The sequence below is a fragment of the Capra hircus genome, chromosome 11 (assembly GCF_001704415.2).
Source record: "Capra hircus breed San Clemente chromosome 11, ASM170441v1, whole genome shotgun sequence".
Taxonomy (NCBI): domain Eukaryota; kingdom Metazoa; phylum Chordata; class Mammalia; order Artiodactyla; family Bovidae; genus Capra; species Capra hircus.
Window position 1 is genome coordinate 29401108 of NC_030818.1, and position 23850 is coordinate 29424957.

The 23850-nt window shown below is 40.2% G+C and overlaps 1 protein-coding gene across 1 annotated transcript in view; it reads left to right on the forward strand.

The window, feature by feature from the left end:
• MSH2 (mutS homolog 2) overlaps positions 1-23850 on the forward strand; it is an 85136-nt gene that overhangs the window by 30464 nt on the left and 30822 nt on the right. The window contains exon 8 of the mRNA XM_005686575.3: positions 17829-17938. Coding sequence (XP_005686632.2) covers positions 17829-17938 — 110 coding nt within the window. The remainder of the gene's footprint in view (positions 1-17828; positions 17939-23850) is intronic.

Consider the following 23850-nt stretch of genomic DNA (forward strand, 5'->3'; position numbering starts at 1 on the left):
AATCTTTCCCAGCATCAGTTCTTCACATCAGGTGGCCAGAGTATTAGAATTTCAGCTTCAGCATCAGTCCTTCCAGTGAATATTCATGACTGATCTCTTTGCTGTCCATGGGACTCTCAAGAGTCTTCTTCAGCACCACAGTTCAAAAGCATCAATTCTTTGGTGCTCAGCTTTCTTTATAGACCAACTGTCACATCCATACATGACTACTGGACAAACCATAGCTTTGACTAGATGGACCTTTGTTGGCAAAGTAATGTCTCTGCTTTTTACTATGCTGTCTAGGTTGGTCATAGCTTTTCTTCCAAGGAGCAAGTGCTAGGGTCCAGCCCCCGCAGGATCCAGGGGAACCCGAAGGAGAAACGGCGTTGGCAAATGAATGAATGAATGAGAGAGGAATAGAGGAGAGAAAGGCTGATATTCCTTGGTTTACATAGAAAGCCAATAAAGCCCCGAGACAAGGAGCTTGCCCTGTTCACGGAGGCCACAGGTGCCCTCCCAGTCTCCCGAGGGAGTGAAGACGCAGAACATCTTCCTGTTCAGGTCTTAGAAACCCGGGCAGATAAGTGAATGCAGGGAGCCTCTGTGCTCCAAGGGATCAGCCTGAAAAAGAGAGTAAGAGAGAGAAAGAAAGAAAAAAGACACAGGGTGACCAAGCTTCTTCGAGCGAGCCCAATTACTTTATTTTCAGAAGGGACTTTTATACCTTAGCTTGTACATAGAGGGAAATGAAAGATGCAAGGTCATACAGAGTCAGCCCAAACATTCCAGCAGTTTTGCCCTTATCGAAACCAGGATTTTTTCTGCAAACCTTTCCCACAAATGATGCTGTGTACATTATCTTCTGGCCTTGAAGGCCTGTGAACATTTTATGACCCTCTTGATAAAGGCTGCTTTATCAACCAGAAAACTTATTTTCCCTCAAAGTATTTTTTCTTTATATTTCTAATCTATGTCAGCCTCAGAAAATGCTAAACAGTTACATTTCTTGCAGAGCAAAGGTGCAGTGAGTTACAAGAAAGAAAGAACCAATTAGCTCAAAGGTCTGATGTGGTTAAATTCAAGGCTACTGCTTGTTTTTCTTACATTCCAACTATGTTAACTAATGCACTCCTAGGTGCACAGTGGATAAGAGATATGGGAACTTAGCAACAAGCATTGGCCCAATAATGAAATCCTACACCAGCACTACTCTAATAACTTTTAACTCTTTGAAAGGCTCTATGTTATAGGCTTCCCGTGCCTCTCACAGTTGGGAGGCTGTGAACAATCATATGCGTAGCTGCAAGAGTCTGGATAAACCTGCCAAGCAAGCCAGAATGCTAACAGAGGGGGTTTGAATTGAAATTTTCCTCTCATGTCCAGGAGACTTATTAGCTAGAGCCCTAAGATGAGCCCCCTGTATGTCAGGAGAGTTGGTGAAAGGCACAAAATAGTAAGACAGACAGATTCTGGTTTTGGGGTAGATGCTCGAGCTGGTCTAGGGAGCCCCTTGAGTCTGGAAGCCTTGCTTAACAGTTCTCTTCCACATGACCTTGTCCTGGGTGGGATGGCCCATGCTGGCTCCCGGCAAGCAAGCATCTTTAATTTCATGGCTGCAGTCACCATCTGCAGTGATTTTGGAGCCCAACAAAATAAAGTCTCACTGTTTCCATTTTTTCTCCATCTATTTGCGATGAAGTGATGGGACCAAATTCCATGATCTTAGTTTTCTGAATGTTGAGTTTTAAGCCAGCTTTTTCACTCTCCTCTTTAACCTTCATCAAGAGGCTCTTTAGTTCCTCTTCACCTTCTGGCACGAAGGTGGTGTCATCTGTGTATCTGAGGTTATTGATATTTCTCCCAACAATCTTGATTCCAGCTTGTGCTTCATCCAGCCCAGCATTCCTCATGATGTACTCTGCATGTAAGTTAAATAATCAGGGTGACGATATACAGCCTTGACATAATCCTTTCCCAATTTGGAACCAATCTGTTGTTCCATGTCCAGTTCTAACTGTGTTTCTTGACCTGCATACAGATTTTTCAGGAGGCACAGTAAGTTAGTTTAATAACAATCCCTCCTTTTAACCTGATTGCTTAGCTTCCTTCTAAATGGGAGATAAGAATATGAAAGCAATTTAGTTGGCATTTCTGAAAAGGAATCTGGTTTACTAATATAGCACTTTTTAAACCTTAGGTTTATATAAAAGTATAGTTTAAGATCTGGCTGGGTGCTCGCTTCGGCAGCACATATACTAAAATTGGAACGATACAGAGAAGATTAGCATGGCCCCTGCGCAAGGATGACACGCAAATTCGTGAAGCGTTCCATATAAAAGAACAAAAAAAAAGATCTGGCTGGTTTTTGTGTTTCGGAGATATTTTCTTTAAATTTGGTTTTTATCAGTTTTTAAAGCAAGGTAAACTCTGTAGTAATTATTCTACCATCCAGAGGTAATCATTATTAATATTTTGGTATATGTTGTTTCATTCTTTAAACAAAATTATAGAAGGTTAGTTCTGTTTAACACGTGCTTTGACAGTGAAGACTTGTTCTAATGTAGTTCATGTATTAGGGAATAATTGAGCATCATGTGAATTTTACATTGCTTATATACATTTTTGTCTATGGGAAACACTAGGTGAATGCAAAAGATTGGCACCCAGCTGAACTGAGCAGTGTAGGAATATACAAAACGTACACTCACACACACTCCCACCCCTCAGACATCTGTGATCTCAGTTCACCTGTGTGTCGTGAGCCACACTTACTCGTGTCTGGTGTTACAACTTTGTGCTCCAGTTTAGATGACTCACCATTTCACCATAACTCACGAGCTGCAGCCTTTTGGAAGTCCATCTCAAGAAGCAGACTTTGTCTTTTGTGAGGTAAATGCATTATTTATTGTAGTGTTTATATAGTTCCTATCAAAACTGTTCAGTTGTTCCTATCATTAAGAAAAAATTTTTTAATAAACTTTTTTCTTTATTTCTTTATGGACGTATAGTTGACTTACCCAGTTAGTGTCAGAGAAAATTGCTTGGTATGGCGGGAACCTCCACGCAGTTGGTGACCAGAAATGAACCAGTGTGTGTAAAGGAGACAGAGGAGGAAGACTCACAGATGGGAAGGAAAACGGGGGAAACTGAGTTTTCCTTTGCAGTCGTAACCCCTTAAGATTATTTTTTCCTTCCTCTCACACATCAATTCCTATAGCAATTTTCTCATCTTATCTTTTATTAGAGTATAATTTAAATGTCTTCTTTCTTGTCTTCCCATTGCTACTTAGATCACTACCTTGACTATCTTTAGTCTTATCTTCAATGATAAAAGTTTTCACATTCTTGAGTCAATATTCATATTATCTCTACATTTCTGTTCTTTCAATCACCAAAATACACTAACTGATCATCATAATAAAAAGCAAACAGTGTTGGTGAGGATGCAGAGAAATTTTCTTGTACACCTTATCAGTAAAGCCTTCCTGGAAAAATAACTTGTCAAAGTATAATTATTTGCCATTCAAATGCAGACAAGAGGGCAAAAGTCTAGAGGGATTAAAAAAAATTAACAGGTTTTTCTTCTAGAGTTAGATTGGAAGTTGACATTTTTACATTATTACTTTTATTATTAAAAAAAAAGCAGAGCCTAGTGAAAAATAGTTTCAGGAATTTACTAATAGAAAAACAAAACACCAGAGTTGGGGTGGGGGGAATACCAGAAAGGTACTCAAACCTTTAAGTTTATGCATAATAATTTCCTAGAACTTTAAAATACAGTAGGTGTTAGCTAAATATAATTTATACGTTATAAATATTTTAAAATAATAAAAAATAACTTTTAATATTTAAAATATAATATCAAACAGTAGAGGTTAACTTATAGCAACTGACAGTTGGTACTATTTTTACTATTATAAAATTGGTACTATTTTTTTAAATTAAGTGTACAGTTAGTACATTTTTATCCCACCAATATATTGTTACACTTTTCCATATAGCCAGTTTTGTTATAATGTGACATATGCATCCCTATGCAAAACTTTTTAATTAAAACCAGTTTGCAAGATAAAAGAGGTCAAAACGCAACACTCAGAAATTTCATTAGTGACGCTCTGGTCACCAAATGTGTGGAGGTTCCCCTCCCCCCCCCACACCAAGTAACTTCTGTGACACTGACTGACTACAATTAATTGCGATTTAACTCAATCCTGACACGATCCCCTAGAGATAGCATCAGATCCCACAGGTTAAGGGCTCAATCCCGCAAGATGGCCTCCAACCTCTCCACCCAGTCTAAAACCCAGGTATCACCTGTGCTTCTGACCAAGTGGTCCCAATGACTACCCCTCCCTTGGGGGTTAATTTGCTTGAGCAGCTCACAGAACTCAGGGAAATACTTGGTTATACTTACTGATAAAGGATGCAGATGAACAGCCAAATGAAGAGAGATGACAAGTCTGGGAGGTTCCTAAACATAGGCACTTGTCCTTTGAGGTGGGAGCATGTCATTCTGGTATAGATGTACTTGCCCACCTGAACGTTCTCTGACCCCTTCCCTGACCCCTTCCCCGCCACTATTGGGATTTGGAAGGCCTCCTCATGTAGCCATGATCAATTATTAACTCCATTTCCAGCTGCTGTCCCCTCCTTGGATGACAGGAGTTGGGATTAGAGCCAAACATTCCAAACTCCTAATCATGGCTTGGTCTTCCTGGTGAGCAGCCCACCTCAGGTCACCTTATTAGAATATGAGATGCTCCTATTGCTCTTCTCACTAGGAAATTACAAGGGTTTTAGGAACTCTACCAGGAACCAGCGGCAGAGACCAGCATTTATTTTCTGTTACAGAGACTAGCATAGTGTAAAATGATACTCATAACTTAATCAGTGAAATCAGAAGAGAAAGTCAGCGTAGGAAAGAAAATTACTATTTTGTCAAAATGACAGTAGTAATAAAGGGAAACAATGGATGTTGTCAGAGAAAGAATTACTTGCAAATAAAGGAATGGGGACAGGTGGCTGTGATTAGCAAAGGGGATGACATGACCAGAGGACCTGAAAAGTAGGAGAGGGCAAGGGTGATGAGGGAGGAAAAGAGGTCAAAAATGTCTTGTGATAAACCATACTGGGAAAGAATATGAGGAAAAGTATATATATGTATGACTGAGTCACTTTGCTGTTCAGCAGAAATTAACATAGCATTGTAAATCAACTATACTTCATAAAACAAAAAAAACTAATAGGGTGACTGTTGGCAGTGAAGGAATAACAGAGATGCCCTTGTGCTGAAGGCTGTTACTCACAGTGATGGAATTATTTTGTTTACTGTGATTCACTGCACTTCAACTCTTGGTTTCTTTACTAATTTGGTAATATTTTGACTCCAACCTCATATTTGTGTGAATACTGTAAACTTTAATTAGCAGCATCTTGCCAACCTTTTTTCCACTTATATGAATTTTTAAATCCATTTCATAAATATATTTAAGGGTGAGATAAAGTTTAATTGTACTTAATAAAACTTCTAGACTGGAATTAAAAAGATGAGAAAATTATGTTAAATTAGTCATGGGAAGGTGGGCATAGAATAAATTTTAAAATCTTTGTTAGTTGAAACTCATGTCTTTTTATTACCATATACCAAAATATTTACTGGAACAAGAATGCTAATACTAACTTTATTATTATTTTTCTTTATTTAATTTGCTTTTTGGCTGATCTTTGTTTCTGTTACGTGGGCTCTCTCTAGTTGCTGCAAGAGGGGGCTGCTCGTCATTGCCGTGCAGCGGGCTTCTCACGCAGTGGCTTCTCTCGCCGCTGAGCACAGGCTCTAGGTGTGCAGGCTTCAGCAGTGGCAGCACGTGGGCTCCATAGTTACGGCACACGGACCTAGTTGCTCCACGGCATGTGGCATCTTCCAGGAACAGAGATTGAACCCATGTTCCTGTGTTGGCAGGTAGATTCGTATCCACTGGACCACCAGGGAAGTCCCTAATACTAACTTTATAATTAATTTAGACTTTAGGTTGCTTTTTCTGGTCTTAAAGTTAGTGTCAGTGTCAGGAGGACACATGTAAAGAAGCACCTCATATGTTATCCGGAACTTCCCTATAGTTCATTTTGATTTTAGTGTTACTTTCATTTAACTTGATTAGAACATCTTAGTGTCTTTTTCTTAATCATTTTGCCAGCCACTTCCAGTTATTTCTTAGTTACATTTAATAAGATGTAAATGATTTGAGAAAGATGTTTACCAACAATTTTGGTGCAACTGCAGCCAGTTTACCTAGCAGCCTCAACTTTGCCACACTGATCTAGGAAGGTCTTCTTGTGGTGGGAAGCTGGGGGCCTGTGGTGTGGTTGACATCTGCCTGTGGTGGATAAGACCAGGCAATGCTAGCATCGGTGCTTAAAGGGGCCTGGCAGGTTACAGATAAATAATGCAGAATGGTGGGCTGATGAGCTGATGAGCTGGGGAAGTCATGGTCTGACTAAAGTGGGCCACCGCTAGTCAGACCACTGATTATCACTGAATGGGAATTCTGACTGAGGATTTCCTGTAAGGGCCCATGTTTCAGTGTCTACCGTGAATTCTTCTCTTTAAACTTTTCTTTGGTGTTCTCTCTGTAAAATGGCCCCAGCCATCTGCCCAGCAGCCTAAGCCTTGGGAATCAGCCTTGCCTCTTGCCCCTCTCTCGTTGCATTCACTCAGTTACCAAGTCCTGTTGGTATCGCATCATATGTATTCTTCACCTCAGACACCTCTCCATCCCACCGCCAGCTCCCTCAGTTCAGTTCAGTTCAGTCACTCAGTTGTGTCCAACTCTTGTGACCCCATGAATCGCAGCACGCCAGGCCTCCCTGTCCATCACCATCTCCCAGAGTTCATTCAAACTCACATCCATCGAGTCGGTGATGCCATCCAGCCATCTCATTCTCTGTCGTTCCCTTCTCCTCCTGCCCCCAATCCCTCCCAGCATCAGAGTCTTTTCCAATGAGTCAACTCTTCGCATGAAGTGGCCAAAGTACTGGAGTTTCAGCTTTAGCATCATTCCTTCCAAAGAACACCCAGGACTGATCTCCTTTAGAATGGACTGATTGGATCTCCTTTCAGTCCAAGGGACTCTCAAGAGTCTTCTCCAACACCACAGTTCAAAAGCATCAATTCTTTGGCACTCAGCTTTCTTCACAGTCCAGCTCTCACATCCATACATGACTACTGGAAAAACCATAGCCTTGACTAGACGGACCTTTGTTGGCAAAGTAATGTCTCTGCTTTTGAATATGCTATCTAGATTGGTCATAACTTTTCCTCCAAGGAGTAAGCGGCTTTTAATTTCATGGCTGCAGTCACCATCTGCAGTGATTTTGGAGCCCCCAAAAATAAAGTCTGACACTCCCTAGTCCAGGCTATAATCCTTTCTTCCCTGAACTACTGTCAGCCTCCTAATGTTTTTGCTGTCTTTTGCTTTAGCACTCTCTAATCCATTATCTGCTTCAGCCAGCTGTCTTTCTTAATATGTAAATATATTTATATGTAAAAATATAAATGTCATTAGCCCTTCGGGGGTTTTTCACTGGCTATAGGATTGGAGTATGAGCCGACCCCTCATAGATTGTTGGCTCTGCCTGTCTCTGTCTTTCCTTTCTCTGCTAGTACTCATTGCCAGTGTTTCTTACACTTTTTGACTATGACTCAAAGTAAGGTTGGAGAAGGAAATGGCAGCCCACTCCAGTATTCTTGCTTGGGAAATCCCATGGACAGAGGAGCCTGGTGGGCTACAGTCCATGGGTTGCCAAGAGTTGGACACAACTGAGCAACTAACACTTCCACTTTTCACAGTAAGATACACATTTTCATTTGACTTAGTGCACTCCTGTGGGTATGTCTGTGCACTGTTCAGAAACAAAATTCAACTGAGTAAATTTTAAAGAGCTTACTGGCTTTATTCAACAATTCAAAAACTGGGCAGGAGATAGAAAAGACCTCCATCTGTACAAAATGAAAGACTTGCATAGGCAGAAGGGAGCAGAAACAAGTTAATTTTGGCAAAACAGCTAGCAGGTTATGATAAGGTTTATTTTCTTTAAGAGGATTGTAGGGGCCTATCAAGCACATTATGTAACTGGTGCTGATCAGGTGATTGCCGATTGACTGGCTTAAAATTCCATTTCTGGGAGAGACGAAACTATAATTAAGGAAGCCTTGACTTGATGACCTGCAGCTTAGTATAAGCAACTCCACTTGGGGCCTGTTGTCTTGTTTTTAACAACACATAGACACTGTATGCAGTGTCTATAAAAACTGAAATTATTATGTAATAAATAGTATTAACTGAAATAATATATAAAACTTGAAACAAATAGAGTGTACTTTGACTTTTTTTTTCCTTTGAAAAATGCTAAGATTTTTAAATTTTATGTTGGAGAAAGGTCTGCAGTTTGAAAACACAAATTGCATTTGTTTTTTGTCTATTCACGTGAACTTGAACATCCTCTGGACCTGACATACACTGCACAATCATCAGCCTTTGTACTATTCCTTTAGATTCAGACATCTTCCCCCTCTTGTCTCACTTGGCTTTGTTCTCTCCATCTTTTTTTTCAAATGTACTTTAAACCTTTTTTTAAAAATAATTTTTTTGCTTTTGGCTGTGCTAGGTCTTCGTTGCTGTGGTGGCGTCTTTTCTCTAGTTGTGGCAATGGGGGCTTACTCTTCATTTTGGTACATGGCTTCTCTTGTGGAGAACGGACTCTGGAGTGAGAGGGCTTCAGTAGCTTCGGCTCCCTGGGCTCTAGAGCACAGGCTCAGTAGTTGCGGCACACAGGCTTAGTTGCTCCCTGTCATGTGGGATCCTCCCAGATCAGGGATCGAACCTGGCATTGGCAGGTGGATTCTTTTATCACTGAACTGCCAGGGAAGCCCTGTTCTCTTCATCTTGGATTTTCATCTTTACAGTCATTTCTTGGGGTAAGCCAACCTTGTTCCTACCTTTGGGTACTCTCCTGTCCTGGTTTTGTTTCCAAAACCTTCCTGTATTTCCCTGTTGTTATTATCCTTGCTTGTCATCCTTTGTAATGAGTTTATCAGAAAAGTACCAACATTTTATTTTGGGGCAATGCACATGTCAAAGTAGTTTTCATTAGTGTTTTTCTCAATAGAAAATTAACTTTTTTTTCTTTTGGCCATGCCATCTGACTTATGAGATCCTTGTTCCTAGACAGGGATTGAACCAGGCCCTGGGTTCAATGAAAGCCCTGAGTCCTAACCACTGAAATGCCAGGGAAAATTAATTTCAGTTAATTAATTAACTGAATTCAATTAATTTCAGCCCTGAAAATTAGCTTCTCTAAATTCACTAAGGATTGTCTTCTTAGTATTTCTCTCAATCAGTGGCTTGAACATAGGCGAGATGGAGAAAAGTCCCAGAACTGGTGTTAATACACCAGTTAAGGTTTAGATTTAGAAGCTGGCTTGGGTATGAAGAAAGCCTTCTTCAGTGATCAATGCAAAGAAATAGAGGAAAACAACAGAATGGGAAAGACTAGAGATCTCTTCAAGAAAATTAGAGATACCAAGGGAACATTTCATGCAAAGATGGGCTCGATAAAGGACAGAAATGGTCTGGACCTAACAGAAGCAGAAGATATTAAGAAGAGGTGGCAAGAATACACAGAAGAACTGTGCAAAAAAGATCTTCATGACCCAGATAATCACTATGATGTGATCACTAATCTAGAGCCAGACATCTTAGAATGTGAAGTCAAGTGGGCCTTAGAAAGCATCACTACAAACAAAGCTAGTGGACGTGATGGAATTCCAGTTGAGCTGTTTCAAATCCTGAAAGATGATGCTGTGAAAGTGCTGCACTCAGTATGCCAGCAAGTTTGGAAAACTCAGCAGTGGCCACAGGACTGGAAAAGGTCAGTTTTCATTCCACTTCCAAAGAAAGGCAATGCAAAAGAATGCTCAAACTACCACACGATTGCACTCATCTCACACGCTAGTAAAGTAATGCTCAAAATTCTCCAAGCCAGACTTCAGCAATACGTGAACCATGAACTCCCTGATGTTCAAGCTGGTTTTAGAAAAGGCAGAGGAACCAGAGATCAAATTGCCAACATCCGCTGGATCATGGAAAAAGCAAGAGAGTTCCAGAAAAACATCTATTTCTGCTTTATTGACTATGCCAAAGCCTTTGTGTGGATCACAGTAAACTGTGGAAAATTCTGAAAGAGATGGGAATACCAGACCACCTGACCTGCCTCTTGAGAAATCTGTATGCAGGTCAGGAAGCAACAGTTAGAACTGGACATGGAACAACAGACTGGTTCCAAATAGGAAAAGGAATATGTCAAGGCTGTATATTGTCACACTGCTTATTTAACTTATATGCAGAGTACATCATGAGAAATGCTGGACTGGAAGAAACACAAGCTGGAATCAAGATTGCCGGGAGAAATATCAATAACCTCAGATATGCAGATGACACCACCCTTATGGCAGAAAGTGAAGAGGAACTAAAAAGCCTCTTGATGAAAGTGAAAGAGGAGAGTGAAAAATTGGGCTTAAAGCTCAACATTCAGAAAACGAAGATCATGGCATCCGGTCCCATCACTTCATGGGAAATAGATGGGGAAACAGTGTCAGACTTTATTTTTTGGGGCTCCAAAATCACTGTAGATGGTGACTGCAGCCATGAAATTAAAAGCCGCTTACTCCTTGGAAGGAAAGTTATGACCAACCTAGATAGCATATTCAAAAGCAGAGACATTACTTTGCCGACTAAGGTCCATCTAGTCAAGGCTATGGTTTTTCCTGTGGTCATGTATGGATGTGAGAGTTGGACTGTGAAGAAGGCTGAGTGCCGAAGAATTGATGCATTTGGACTGTGGTGTTGGAGAAGACTTGAGAATCCCCTGAACTGCAAGGAGATCCAACCAGTCCATTCTGAAGGAGATCAGCCCTGGGATTTCTTTGGAAGGAATGATGCTAAAGCTGAAACTCCAGTACTTTGGCCACCTCATGTGAAGTGTTGACTCATTGGAAAAGACTCTGATGCTGGGAGGGATTGGGGGCAGGAGGAAGAAGGGGACGACAGAGGATGAGATGGCTGGGTGGCCGACATCACTGTCTCGATGGACGTGAGTCTGAGTGAACTCCAGGAGTTGGTGATGGACAGGGAGGCCTGGCATGCTGCGATTCATGGGGTCGCAAAGAGTCGGACACGACTGAGCAACTGAACTGAACTGAACTGAACTTGGGTATGATTCCAGAAAGTGAAAGTGAAGTCGCTCAGTCATGTCCGACTCTTTGCGACCCCGTGGACTATAGCCCATCAGGTTCCTCCGTCCATGAGATTCTCCAGGCAAGAATACTGGAGTGGGTTGCCATTTCCTTCTCCAGGGGAATCTTCCCGACCCAGGGATTGAACCCAGGTCTTCTGCATTGCAGGCAGACGCTTTAACCTCTGAGCCACCAGGGAAGCCCGATGATTCCAGAGTACATCTTAATGAACCACTTTCTCTTGATGAACTTAGGAGCTTTCAGTGTATCCTGAAATTTGTTGTAATTTTTATCATAGTAAATGGTGATGAAATATTTGATAGAGATTAAATTATGCTTTATTTGGGTTGTTACAGAAATGTAAGTACTTAGGCATATTGACCTAAACATTGCAGCAGTTTCTGAGACACACAACCACACTCTTCTAAAATTTTTCCTTGTGATGAGAACTCTTAGGATTTACCTACTCCTTAATAGTTTTCATATACATCATATAGCAGTGTAAACTATAGTCATCGTGCTGTACGTTATATCCATACTGTTTAATTATCTTGTATCTAGAAGTTTGTGCCTTTGGACCTCCTTCCTCCAGTTTTCCTCTCCTCCCAGCCACAAAACCGATCCCTTTATCTATGCATTAGTTTTGTTGTTGTTCTTGTTGTTTTAAGATTTCACAGATAAGTGAGGTCACTGAGTGTCTGTCTTTTCCTGACTCATCTCACTTAGCATAATGCCGTCAAGGGCCATTCATACTGAATGGCAGTATTTCCTTGTTTTGTTTTTTAATGGTAGAATAATAGTTCTGTGTATGTGTGTGTATATGTAATCACATTTTCTTTAACCCTTTGTCCATTGGCAGATACTTAGGTTGTTTCCGTATATTGGTTATTGTGAATAATGCTGCTTCAAACATGGAGGTGCACATATCGTTTCGGATCAGTGTTTTTGTTTGCTTTGGTTATATTCCCAGGAGTGAAATTACTAGCTCATATGGTAGTTCTGTTTTTTTTTTTTTTTTAATTTAATTTTTATTTATTTGGCTGCACTGTGTCTTATTTGAGACATGTGGGATCTCATTTCCTGACCAAGGATCGAACCCGGGCCCCACTGCATTAGGAGCTCGGAGTCTTAGCCACTGGACCATGAGGGAAGTCCCACGGTAGTTCTGTTTTTAACTTTTGAGGCTCCTCCATACTGTTTTACATAGTGGCTGCACCAGTTTACAGTCTCAACCAAGAGTGCTCAAAATGTTCCTTTTTCTCTCATCCTTACCTTTGTTCTTTGTTATCTCTTGTCTTTTTGATGATGGCCATTCTAATTAATGAGCCTGAAGTGTTATCTCATTGTGGTTTTAATTTTCATTTCCCTAATTTTGAGCTTCTCTTCATGTACCTGTTGGCCATTCATGTATCTACTTTAGTGAAATGTCTATTCATGACTTTTGCCCATTTTTAAATTGGATTAATTGGGTTTTCTTTTTGCTGTTGAGTTGTGTTAGTTCTTTATCTGTTTTGGGTATTAATGCCTTATCAGGTAAATGGTTTGCAGATATTTTCTCTCCTTCTATAGGTTGCCTTTTCATTTGTTGATTGTTTCTTTTATTATGCAGGAGCTTTTTGGTTTGATGTAGTCCCTCTTGCTTATTTTTAATTTTATTACTTGTGCTTTGGGTGTTCTATCCAAAAAATCATTGCCAAGACCCATGTCAAGGAGGTTCCCCCCCATGTTTTCTTTTGGAAGTTTGGTGTTTTCAGGTCTTATCCTGTTTAAGTATTTAATCTATTTTGAGTTAACTTTTGTGAGTGGTGCACTTAAGGGTCTAGTTTCATTCTTGTGAATATCCAGCCTCCCCAGGACTGTTTATTGAAGGCTGTCTTTTCTCCATTGAATATGTAGCTGCATTCTTGAAAATGAAATCTTCAAGGAGTTATGACTTGAATGAATTTTTAGGGACTGAAAAACTGGAGTTCTTAGAAACGTTGAATTTGATTACTTAAGACATTCCACATTTTTTTACATTTAAGAAGCTAAGAATTATTTCCCTGTGTGATCTTTGTTATCCTTGCTAGATGAGTATTGCATGTATCAGAACTGCTGCTGCTGCTGCTAAGTCGGCTTCAGTCGTGTCCGACTTCGTGCATCCCCATAGACGGTAGCCCACCAGGCTCCCCCGTCCCTGGGATTCTCCAGGCAAGAACACTGGAGTGGGTTGCCATTTCCTTCTCCAATGCATGAAAGTGAAAAGTGAAAGTGAAGTTGCTCAGTCATGTCCAACTTAGAGACCCCATGGACTGCAGCCTACCAGGCTCCTCCATCCATGGGATATTCCAGGCAAGAGTACTGGAGTGGGGTGCCATTGCCTTCTCCTATCAGAACTAATGACCAGTGACTGATTGCTTCTTCATCCTTTGCTCCCTTCATAAAGTCATTGATTGAGCAGATGGTTGTCAGTTGCCTGCTTTGTGCTGGGCATTGTTCTGGGAAGTACAGTAGCAGATATGACAGATAAAGTCTCTCTTAATGAAGGTTCTGTAATTGTGGAAGAGTAAAGACAGATAAATAAACGAGCAAGAACTTCAAATAGTAATAAGTGCAACAAAGAAAGCATAATATTTTCATGTGATAGAATAACTTGGCTAGGCCAGGAAGACACTAGATATGGTGGTTGAAGATGGCCTCTCCATGGATTTGCTGTCTCAGGTAAATCTCAAATGATGACAGAGAGCTGACTGTTAAGATATAGGGGAGGCTAGTGGGGGTAGCTAGTATAAGTGCCTACAGCTTGGCTTGTTGAAGGAGTGAAGAGAAGCTAGGGTTGTCAACCATAGAGATGAAGAATCAGGGCACTATTAGAAGATGAGGCCTTTCTGAGGTTCTTAACATTTTTTATGCTTGGACCCTTTTGACTTCCAATAAAGCCTGTGAACCACTTCTCAGAATAATGTTTTTAAATGCATAAAATAAAACAGGTAGGGTTAAATAGGAAGCCACTTATATTGAAACACACTTATCAAAATATAAAATATTCTTGAGAAATATGTGCTTTTTATTAATGCATTAAAAAACATGGTTTGGGTGAAGTTCTACTTTGAACTAATTAGTTTAAATGTTACTTAAAGTTATCTAGTTATCTCCAAAAACTGTGATATGAAAATGTTTGGAATTTTAGTTGATTACAAAGACAATAATACTATGTGATTTATTACTTCTATTAACGTTGGAAGGTACTGATAATACTACTGGGATTTTATTACTTACATTAACATTGGAAGAAAATGCTTGATTCCAGCTAGAGGTTATAGAAAATGAAGATGAGATTAATTTCTCTTTGTGTATGTAGTACCTTGAATTCAAGGATCTGTGGACCTTTGTTTAAGACCCTAGGATAGATCATGTAGAGCTTTTCAGATTGTGGTAGCTAGTTGAAAATGGAGTATATCGAAAAGCTTAATGGTGCCCATCAGTTGATGAATGAATAAATAAAATGTGGCATATCCATACAATTGAATATTGTTCCTCAGTCAAAAGGAATGAAGTACTGATGCATGATACAACATGGATGAACCTGGAAAGCATTATGCTAAGTGAAAAAAGGCAGTCACAGTGTAATATCCTTTTATATGAAAAGACCAGAAGAAACAAATCCATAGCATGGAGTAGTGGTTGCCTAGGCTTGAAGGGGTGGCAGGGGTTTGGAGGAAAATTGTAAGTTAATGCTAATGGGTACAGGGTTCCTTGTTTCTTTTGAGAGCAGTGACAGTTTGAAAATTGATTGTGGTTGTGATTGCATAAATCTGTGAATATACTGAAAACCATTGAATTGTATACATCAAAATGAAGAATTGTTTGGTATATGAATCATATCTCAATAGAGCTGTTATTTTTTAGTTAAAACCTTAACCAGTTGGGAGAGGGGGGAAACCAGCTGAAATTGGCAACTAGGGCTCAGTACAAATTACAAGTAGGGAAAGGAATTCAGGATGCTAGGGAATTCCTTGGCAGTCAAGTGGTTAGGATTCTGAGCTTTTTACTGCCGAGGGCCCAGGTTTGATCCCTGGTCAGGGAACTAATATCTCCCTAGCCATGTGGTGCAGCCAATAGATAGAAAAGCTGAGACACGGTGGAGTATTACAGCCATGAAAAGGAATAAAATCCATTTGCAGTGATATTGATGGACCTAGAGATTGTCATATAGAGTGAAGTAAGTCAGAAAGAGAAAGAAAAGTACGGTATAATATCACTTATATGTGAAATCTAGAGAAGTGGTACTGATGAACTTACTTGCAGAGCAGAAGTAGAGTCACAAATGTAGAAAACAAACTCATGGTTATCAAGGAGGAACAGGGCAGGGTGGGATGAGTTGGTAGATTGGGATTGACGTATATACACAACTGTATTTAAAGTAGATGACTAACGAGAATGTATTATATAGCACAGAGAACTCGGTGCTCTGGGATGAGCTAAATGGGGAGGAAATCCAAAAAAAGAGGGGATATATACGTGTGTGTAACTGATTCGTTTTGCTGTACAACAGAAACTAACTTAACATTGTAAAGCAATTATACTCTGATATCAATTAATTTATTTAAAAAGATGCTAGTTAGGGCTTGCAGTATAGGGAGCAAGCGAGCAGAGAAGGGACATTAACTCTGAGAAGAGCTACAGCAAGTGGGCCTGTGTGTGAGGGACTAGAGGACATATTCTGAAGTTTGTACAGGTGTTGCTACAGTGATACTGCTTGTGTTTTTTCGGGAAACCTGAACCTTCTTCAAAGTCATGTGGTAGAAAAGAACTTAACAGAAAAGATAGTGATAAGGTAGACCTCAAAATATATGGAAAATTTTAAAAGATTGCTAACAAAAGTGTTAACAAACTTTAATAAAAACAGAAGCCTATTGTAAAACAACTATACTCCAATAAAAATTAAGTAAAAATAGTAGCCTACATTAATCTCCATTGCATTTGTACCCAATATCAGCATTAAGTGACTTGAAGCTTTTACGTTTGGGACTCTTTTTTTCCCTCCTGTGAGGTGCCCTTCAGGGGCATTTACTTCAAATAAAGGTCAATTTCAACAAAGTTAAAAATCTGTACCAGAGAATATACAATTCAGTTAGAAAAAAAAATTTTTTTAAACACCGGCAGATGTTTTTGTACTCTTCATCTATATTCAGCCTTTCTACGTATCTTAACGTAGTAGAAAGTATAATGGTTAAGCCAGCTACTCTGAGGTCACGTAGCTGTTGCCAAGCTTCCTCTTTAACTGTGGGAAAGCTTGCCCTTGATCTCTTCAAAACATTGGCGGTCTGGAGGAGAAATCATTTGTGAATCTGTGCTAGCACCATGTTTTGCTGCGACCATTCCCCTCTTAACCCATCGCCTGTGAGCTGATTCAGACTGAAGAACCAGACATTGGAGCACAACAGACACTGTGTGGGCAAAGTGTTGTTTATAGACTGTCTAAATAATGGTTCACACATATGGACTATTTTCTAAATATGTCTGGAGACTGTTGTGGTTAATAATAATAAATGAATTCTCATAATCGCTGGACTGCCATCGTAGCTTTTTCATCATCTTCCCAAGAGCTTCCCCTACTTCGGTGAAGGCTGGTAACTACTGCTTTGGAGTAAAATGCAGTATTAAGTCTCAGGTACTGTATATACTAAGTGTTGTGTGGGGTGGTCTTACTCTTGCATCTCCTGGGTAGCTGTTGTTTCCACTTCCGTTGCAATAGAGAAGGAAAAGGCGGCTTCGGGTCACAGAGCCAGTAAGTGTGAGAGCAGGGCTTGGCTCCCAGCTCTCTACTCAGGCCTTTCAAGCTGTAGATCCTGTTGCTTCACTTACTCCTCCTCACAGGGTTCCCCAGCGTGTGCTCTTAAACAACATCAAGCAAAGTTCCAGTGTAAATACGTGACTTGATTTAGCCTCTGTTAATTGGAACACTGTATTACTAATGAAAATTAGGGATTTATAAGGTAAGTTAGAGATACTTTATTTTAATAACGTTGACTTGGGATAGTTAAATCTGCAAGGAAACACAGTTCATTTGGTTGTAATTAATGTCTCGTTTCTGTATATAGCACTGCTTATGAAGGAGATTACAGACTTGTGGGGGCTTCCCTTGGGGCTCAGCTGGTAAAGAATCCATCTTCCATGCAGGAGACCTTGGCTCACTCCCTGGGTTGGGAAGATTTCCTGGAGAAGGGAAAGGCTATCCACTCCAGTATTCTGGCCTAGAGAATCCCATGGACTCTACAGTCCATGGAGTCGGAGAGTCGGACACGACTGAGAGACTTTGACTCACTCACTCACAGACTTGTGGGGGAGGCAGTTTTATTAGTAGAGAGTTGTGAGTGCCAGACCGTCTCCTTTTCCATAGAAGTCCTAAACACGTTTGAATTAAGGTATCGCACTAAGTAGTAACTTCAGAGATCTGCTGCACAGTTTGTGCTTTTGGGGACCAAACGCTGCTCATTATAATCAGATTTTTATGATTTGTAGTTTTGCATTTTTAAAAATAGGACCTACTTATTTACTTTTCTTTTTCTTTTAGGAAAACATCAGGCATTGTTGCTGGCAGTTTTTGTGACTCCTCTTATTGATCTTCGTTCTGACTTCTCCAAGTTTCAAGAAATGATAGAAACAACTTTAGATATGGATCAGGTATGCAATATACTCTTTAAAACAGGTATCAAAATAATTTTTAAAAGCGAAGGCACATCAGAAAACTTCTCCAGATTTCTCTTATTAGTGTTGAATTGTAGCACTTGCAGGGCACTTTTGAGGCAGTGGATGTAAGAATGAGTGATGAGAAAAGGTTTTTAAAATTTATTTTTTTAATAAAAATCATTTCAGTGGATAAAAATTAAGAAAGGTTAACAGAGGAAGTGAATATTGGGCATAAGTGCCCTGTTTAAAGGAAATTTCATAAATAAAAGATTTCACATTTGCAAGCTGAGTTTTAATTCCAAGAAAGAAGGAAAGTTATAATCATTGAAAAGGGACAGGGTATAGAGGTAAATATGGAAAATAAGAGATGTCAGCTTCTCTTGTTTATTTCCACATAGGGAAGGTCTTTGGGGGAGGAGGTAAAGAGTGAATGTATCTCTAGTAGTCATTATATACTGAGAAGTTAACCATGACTCTGCATACTAATAGTGTGAAATTTTTCTACACTGAATTTCCTGTTAAACGTGATCATGCAAGGAATACATGCTTCAGTTCAGTTCAGTCTCTCAGTCTTGTCTGACTCCCTGCAACCCCATAGACAGCAGCATGCCAGGCTTCCCTGTCCATCACCAACTCCTGGAGCTTACTCAAGCTCATGTCCATCAAGTTGGTGATGCCATCCAACCATCTCATCCTCTGTTGTCCCCTTCTTCTCCTGGCTTCAGTCTTTCCCAGCATCAGGGTTTTTTCAAATGAGTCAGTTCTTCGCATCAGGTGGCCAAAGTATTGGAGCTTCAGCTTGCAGTCGAAGGAACTGCAGGGAGATTGAACAGCTCAGTTGGTAAAGAATATGTGCTTACATTATTCTTATTAAATGATAGATTCTTTGCATTCTTCTTAATAACTAAATTAACTGGAGTTAACACGTGACAGATGTGATGCTGATTTAAGTTTTTGTTAGATAATTAACTGAGATTTAAAATACTAAACCACATTTACTCTATGCTTTTTAGATTTTAGAAGCGAAAGAGAAGGACTGTGTGTGTGTATAGGTATAAATGCTTCTTTTCTGGTAATATTTGGTCAGTAATAGGGTAGTCTTTTCCATTTACTTGTAGGTTAAACAGAAAACTTGCATCATTTTCATCCATTGTTCAGGAAGACTTGTGTTTTAGTTCTTGTTTCCTCTGTAATATCACTTTTAGTAGAATGATTTTAGGTACACAATTTTAAGATCATTGGGAGCCTAGCAGTCTGTTTTATGTTTTAACAAGCCCACCAGGTGATTCTGATACATGCTTAAGTTTGAGACCCACATATTTTTAATGCATGGAGGTAGTGGCTTAGAAATTTCTAATAAAGGTGGCCACAAAGGGCAGAATCAATTGTAGTATTTCAGCAGAGCTTTGCCTGACCTCAGGGTTTTTTCAAGTGTGGAAATATCTATAATGACACGGAAAAGTTCAATTCTTGCTTTCCCATCTCTCTGTTTTAGTCAGAGTGTTGTTGATCATCAAGATCTACACATTTATTTTCTTTCATTTAAAGGAATGTTTACAAATATCCAACTCTCCCCAGTCATAGGTGAGGCCACATCCTTAGCTGTGGGGGAGAAGGGGGCATCAGTATCCAGATGTCTAAAATCTTTGGATTTTAGGAGCACGTGAGTGTGTGACTGTGTGTGTTTGTATATGTGTCTGTGTAGGCATAAATGCTTCTTTTCTGGAATGATTTCTTAGTGACAGGGCAATCTTTTCCATTTATTTGGGGGTTAGTGTTCTTGAGGATAGTTTTCCAGAAAGATATTTAAAGTACCAGGATACAAATGTGTAAAATGCTTTTCTTTATTTGATGTTTTCCTCCTTATAAATGGAACACATAATATTAGAACAAGAGATACAAAATGATACAGGGAAATACAAAGGCAAAAATTACCATCTTTGATCTTTCTCCTTCCCTCTTTTCAGATGAACAGTGTTAATAGCTGGTGTTCTTTCTTCGGCTCCATTATATTTGCCTTATTGTGGATTAAGAATTTTTTACTTTGATCTGAAATACTTGACACGTACCTGTTAAACTTGAATTTGCTGTGACTGTAAAATAGTAGTCAGTGTCAGTTCTTGAATGATGCTGCCGGAAGAGCATTTAAAGATTTTAGAAACGTCTGGAAGGAGTGAGTCAGAAAGGAAAACAGTGCAATAACTGGATATAGACTGGAAAAAGAGAGGTCATTTGTCCTAATTTCATTGCTATCGAACAAGTCCCAGTTTTTAGATCTGAAGATGGAATATTAAGTAGTTAACTTTGTCGGGGAAGAAAAACTTGTCTTCTTTTAGGTTCACTGTGTGTTGCCGTTCAGTCTCTCCGTCGTGTCTGACTCTTGCAACGACATGGACTGCAGTACTCCGGGCTTCTCTGTCCTTCACCATTTCCCAGAGCTGGCTCAAACTCATGTCTGTCGAGTCGGTGATGCCATCCCACCGTCTTCTCCTCTGTCATCCCCTTCTCCTCCTGCCTTCAGTCTTTCCCAGCATCAAGGGCTTTTCCAGTGAGTTGGCTGTTCACATCAAGTGGCCAAAGTATTGGAACTTCAGCCTCAGCATTGATTTCCTTTAGGATTGACTGGTTGGATCTCCTTGCAGTCCAAGGGACTAAGAGTCTTCTCCAGCACCACAGTTCAGAAATTCAAAAGCATCAATTCTTTAGCGCTCAGCCTTCTTTATGGTTCAACTTTCACATCCATACATGACTACTGGTAAAACCATAGCTTTGACTATAATAGGACCTTGGCAAAGTATTGTCTTTGCTTTTTAATACATTATCTAGGTTTGTCATAGCTTTTCTTCCAAGGAGCGAGTGTCTTTTAATTTCATGGCTGCGGTCACCATCTGCAGTGATTTTGGAGCCCAAGAAAATAAAGTCTGTCATTGTTTCCATTGTCTCCCCATCTGTTTGCCATGAAGTGATGGGACCAGATGCCATCATCTTAGTTTTTTGAATGTTGAGTATTAAGCCAGCTTTTTCACTCACCTCTTTCACTTTCATCAGGAGGCTCTTTAGTTCTTTGCTTTCTGTTATAAAGGTGGTGTCACCTGCCTGTCTGAAGTTATTGATTTTTCTCCCAGCAGTCTTGATTCCAGCTCCTGCTTCATCCAGCCTGGCATTTCGCATGATGTACTCTAACATGTAAGTTAAATAAGCAAGATGACAATATACAGCCTTGACATATTCCTTTCCCAATTTTGAACCAGTCCATTGTTCCATGTCTGGTTCTGTCTGTTGCTTCTTGACCTGCACACAGGTTTCGCAGGAGGCAGATAAGGTGGTCTGGTACTCCCATCTCTTTAAGAATTTTCCACAGTTTGTTGTGGTCCACACTGTCAGAAGCTTTAGCATAGTCAGTGAAGCAGAAGTAGATGTTTTTCTGAAATTTTTTTTTCTATGATCCAGTGGATATTGGCAATTTCATCTCTGGTTCCTCTGCCTTTTCTAAATCCAGCTTAAACATCTGGAAGTTCTTGGTTCAGTTCAGTTCAGTCGCTCAGTTGCATCCTACTCTTTGCGACCCCATGGGCTGCAGCATGCCAGGCCTTCCTGTCCATCACCAACTCCTGGAATTTACTCAAACTCATGTGCATTGAGTCAGTGATGCCATTTAACCATCTCATCCTCTGTCGTCCCCCTCTCCTCCTGCTTTCAATCTTTCCCAGCATCAGGGTCTTTGCTAATGAGTCAGTTCTTTGCATTAGGTGGCCAAAGTGCTGCTTCCAATGAATATTTGGGACTGATTTCCTTTAGGATGAACTGGTTTGATCTCCTTGCAGTCCAAGGGACTCTCAAGAGTCTTCTCCAACACCACGGTTCAAAAGCATCAATTCTTCGGCACTCAGCTTTCTTCACGGCCCAACTCTCACATCCATACGTGACCACTAGAAAAACCATAGCCTAGACTAGATGGACCTTTGTTGGCAAAGTAATGTCTCTGCTCTTCAATATGCTATCTAGGTTGGTCATAACTTTCCTTCCAAGGAGTAAGCGTCTTTTAATTTCATGGCTGCAGTCACCATCTGAGGGACTTTGGAGCCCAGAAAAAATAAAGTCTGTCCTTTTCCAGTCCTGTGGCCACTGCTGAGTTTTTCAAATTTTTGGCATATTGAATGAAGCACTTTAACAGCATCATGTTTTATAATTTGAAATAGCTGGGATTTCGTCACCTCCACTAGCTTTGTTTGTAGTGATGCTTCTTTCTAAGGCCCACCTGACTTCGTATTCCAGGATGTCTGGCTCAAGTGAGTGAGCGCACCATCGTGGTTTTCTGGGTCGTTCAGATCTTTTTTTGTATGGTTCTGTGTATCTTGCCACCTCTTCTTAATATCTTCTGCTTCGTCTGGCTCAAGTGAGTGAGCGCACCATCGTGGTTTTCTGGGTCGTTCAGATCTTTTTTGTATGGTTCTGTGTATCTTGCCACCTCTTCTTAATATCTTCTGCTTCTAAGTCCATACCATTTCTGTCCTTTATCGAGCGCATCTTTGCATGAAATGTTCCCTTGGTATCTCTAATTTTCTTGAAACAATCTCTAGTCTTTCCCATTCTGTTGTTTTCCTCTTTATTTGCATTGTTCACTTAGAAAGGCTTGCTTATCTCTATTTGCTGTTCTTTGGAACTCTGCATTCAGATGGATATCTTTCCTTTTCTCCTCTGCCTTTCACTTCTCTTCTTTTCTCAGCTATTTGTAAGGCCTTCTCAGACAACCATTTTGCCTTTTTGCATTTCTTTTTCTTTGGGATGGTTTTGATCACCATCTCCTGTACAGTGTTACGAACCTCTGTCCATAATTCCTTAGGCACTCTATCAGATCTAGTCCCTTGAATCTATTTGTCACTTCCACTGTATAATCAATTGTAAAGGATTAGATTTAGGTCATACCTGAATGGTCTGGTGGTTTTCCCTATTTTCTTCAATTTAAGTCTGAATTTTGCAATAAGGAGTTCATGATCAGAGCCACAGTCAGCTCCTGGTCTTGTTTTTCCTGACTGTATGCTGCTGCTGCTGCTAAGTCACTTCAGTTGTGTCTGACTCTGTGCGACCCCATAGACGGCAGCCCACCAGGCTCCGCCATCCCTGGGATTCTCCAGGCAAGAACACTGGAGTGGATTGCCATTGCCTTCTCCCCTGACTATATAGAGCTTCTCCATCTTTGGCTGCAAAGAATCAATCTGATTTCGGTATTGACCATTTGGTCATGTCCATGTGTAGAGTCTTCTCTTGTGTTGTTGGAAGAGGGTGTTTGCTATGACCAGTGTGTTCTCTGTAAAATTCTGTTAGCCTATGCCCTACTTCATTTTGTACTCCAAGGCCAAACTTGTCTGTTACTCCAGGTATCTCTTGACTTCTTACTTTTGCATTCCAGTCCCCTGTGATGAAAAGGACATCATTTTTTGGTGTTACTTCTAGAAGGTCTTGTAGGTCTTCATAGAACTGTTCAGCTTCAGCTTCTTCAGCATTAGTGGTTGGGGCATAGACTTGGCTTACTGTGGTATTGAATGGTGTGCCTTAGAAGCGAACCAAGATCATTCTGTCGATTTTGAGATTGCACCTAAGGACTGCAAAACCAGATGAGCAAGAGCACAGATTTTGAGTTCACAGAAAAATATTAATTAAGGAAGCTGTTAGAATTTGGGACTTGTATCCTATCTTAGTAGGGAAGGGGGAGAGGGAGAAAGGGCACTGACTGGAAAGCAAATGGCTTTTAGGGCAGATGAGTGAGCTCTTTGGAGAACAGATGGAAGATATGATAGTTTTGACTTCCCTGGTTGTGAAACTCTGTGAGAGAGGACTTGACAGGTGAGTTTTTTGGGGTGCTCTGCTGTAATGGAAATAACGGGGCTCAGAAGCAAAGTCTACTC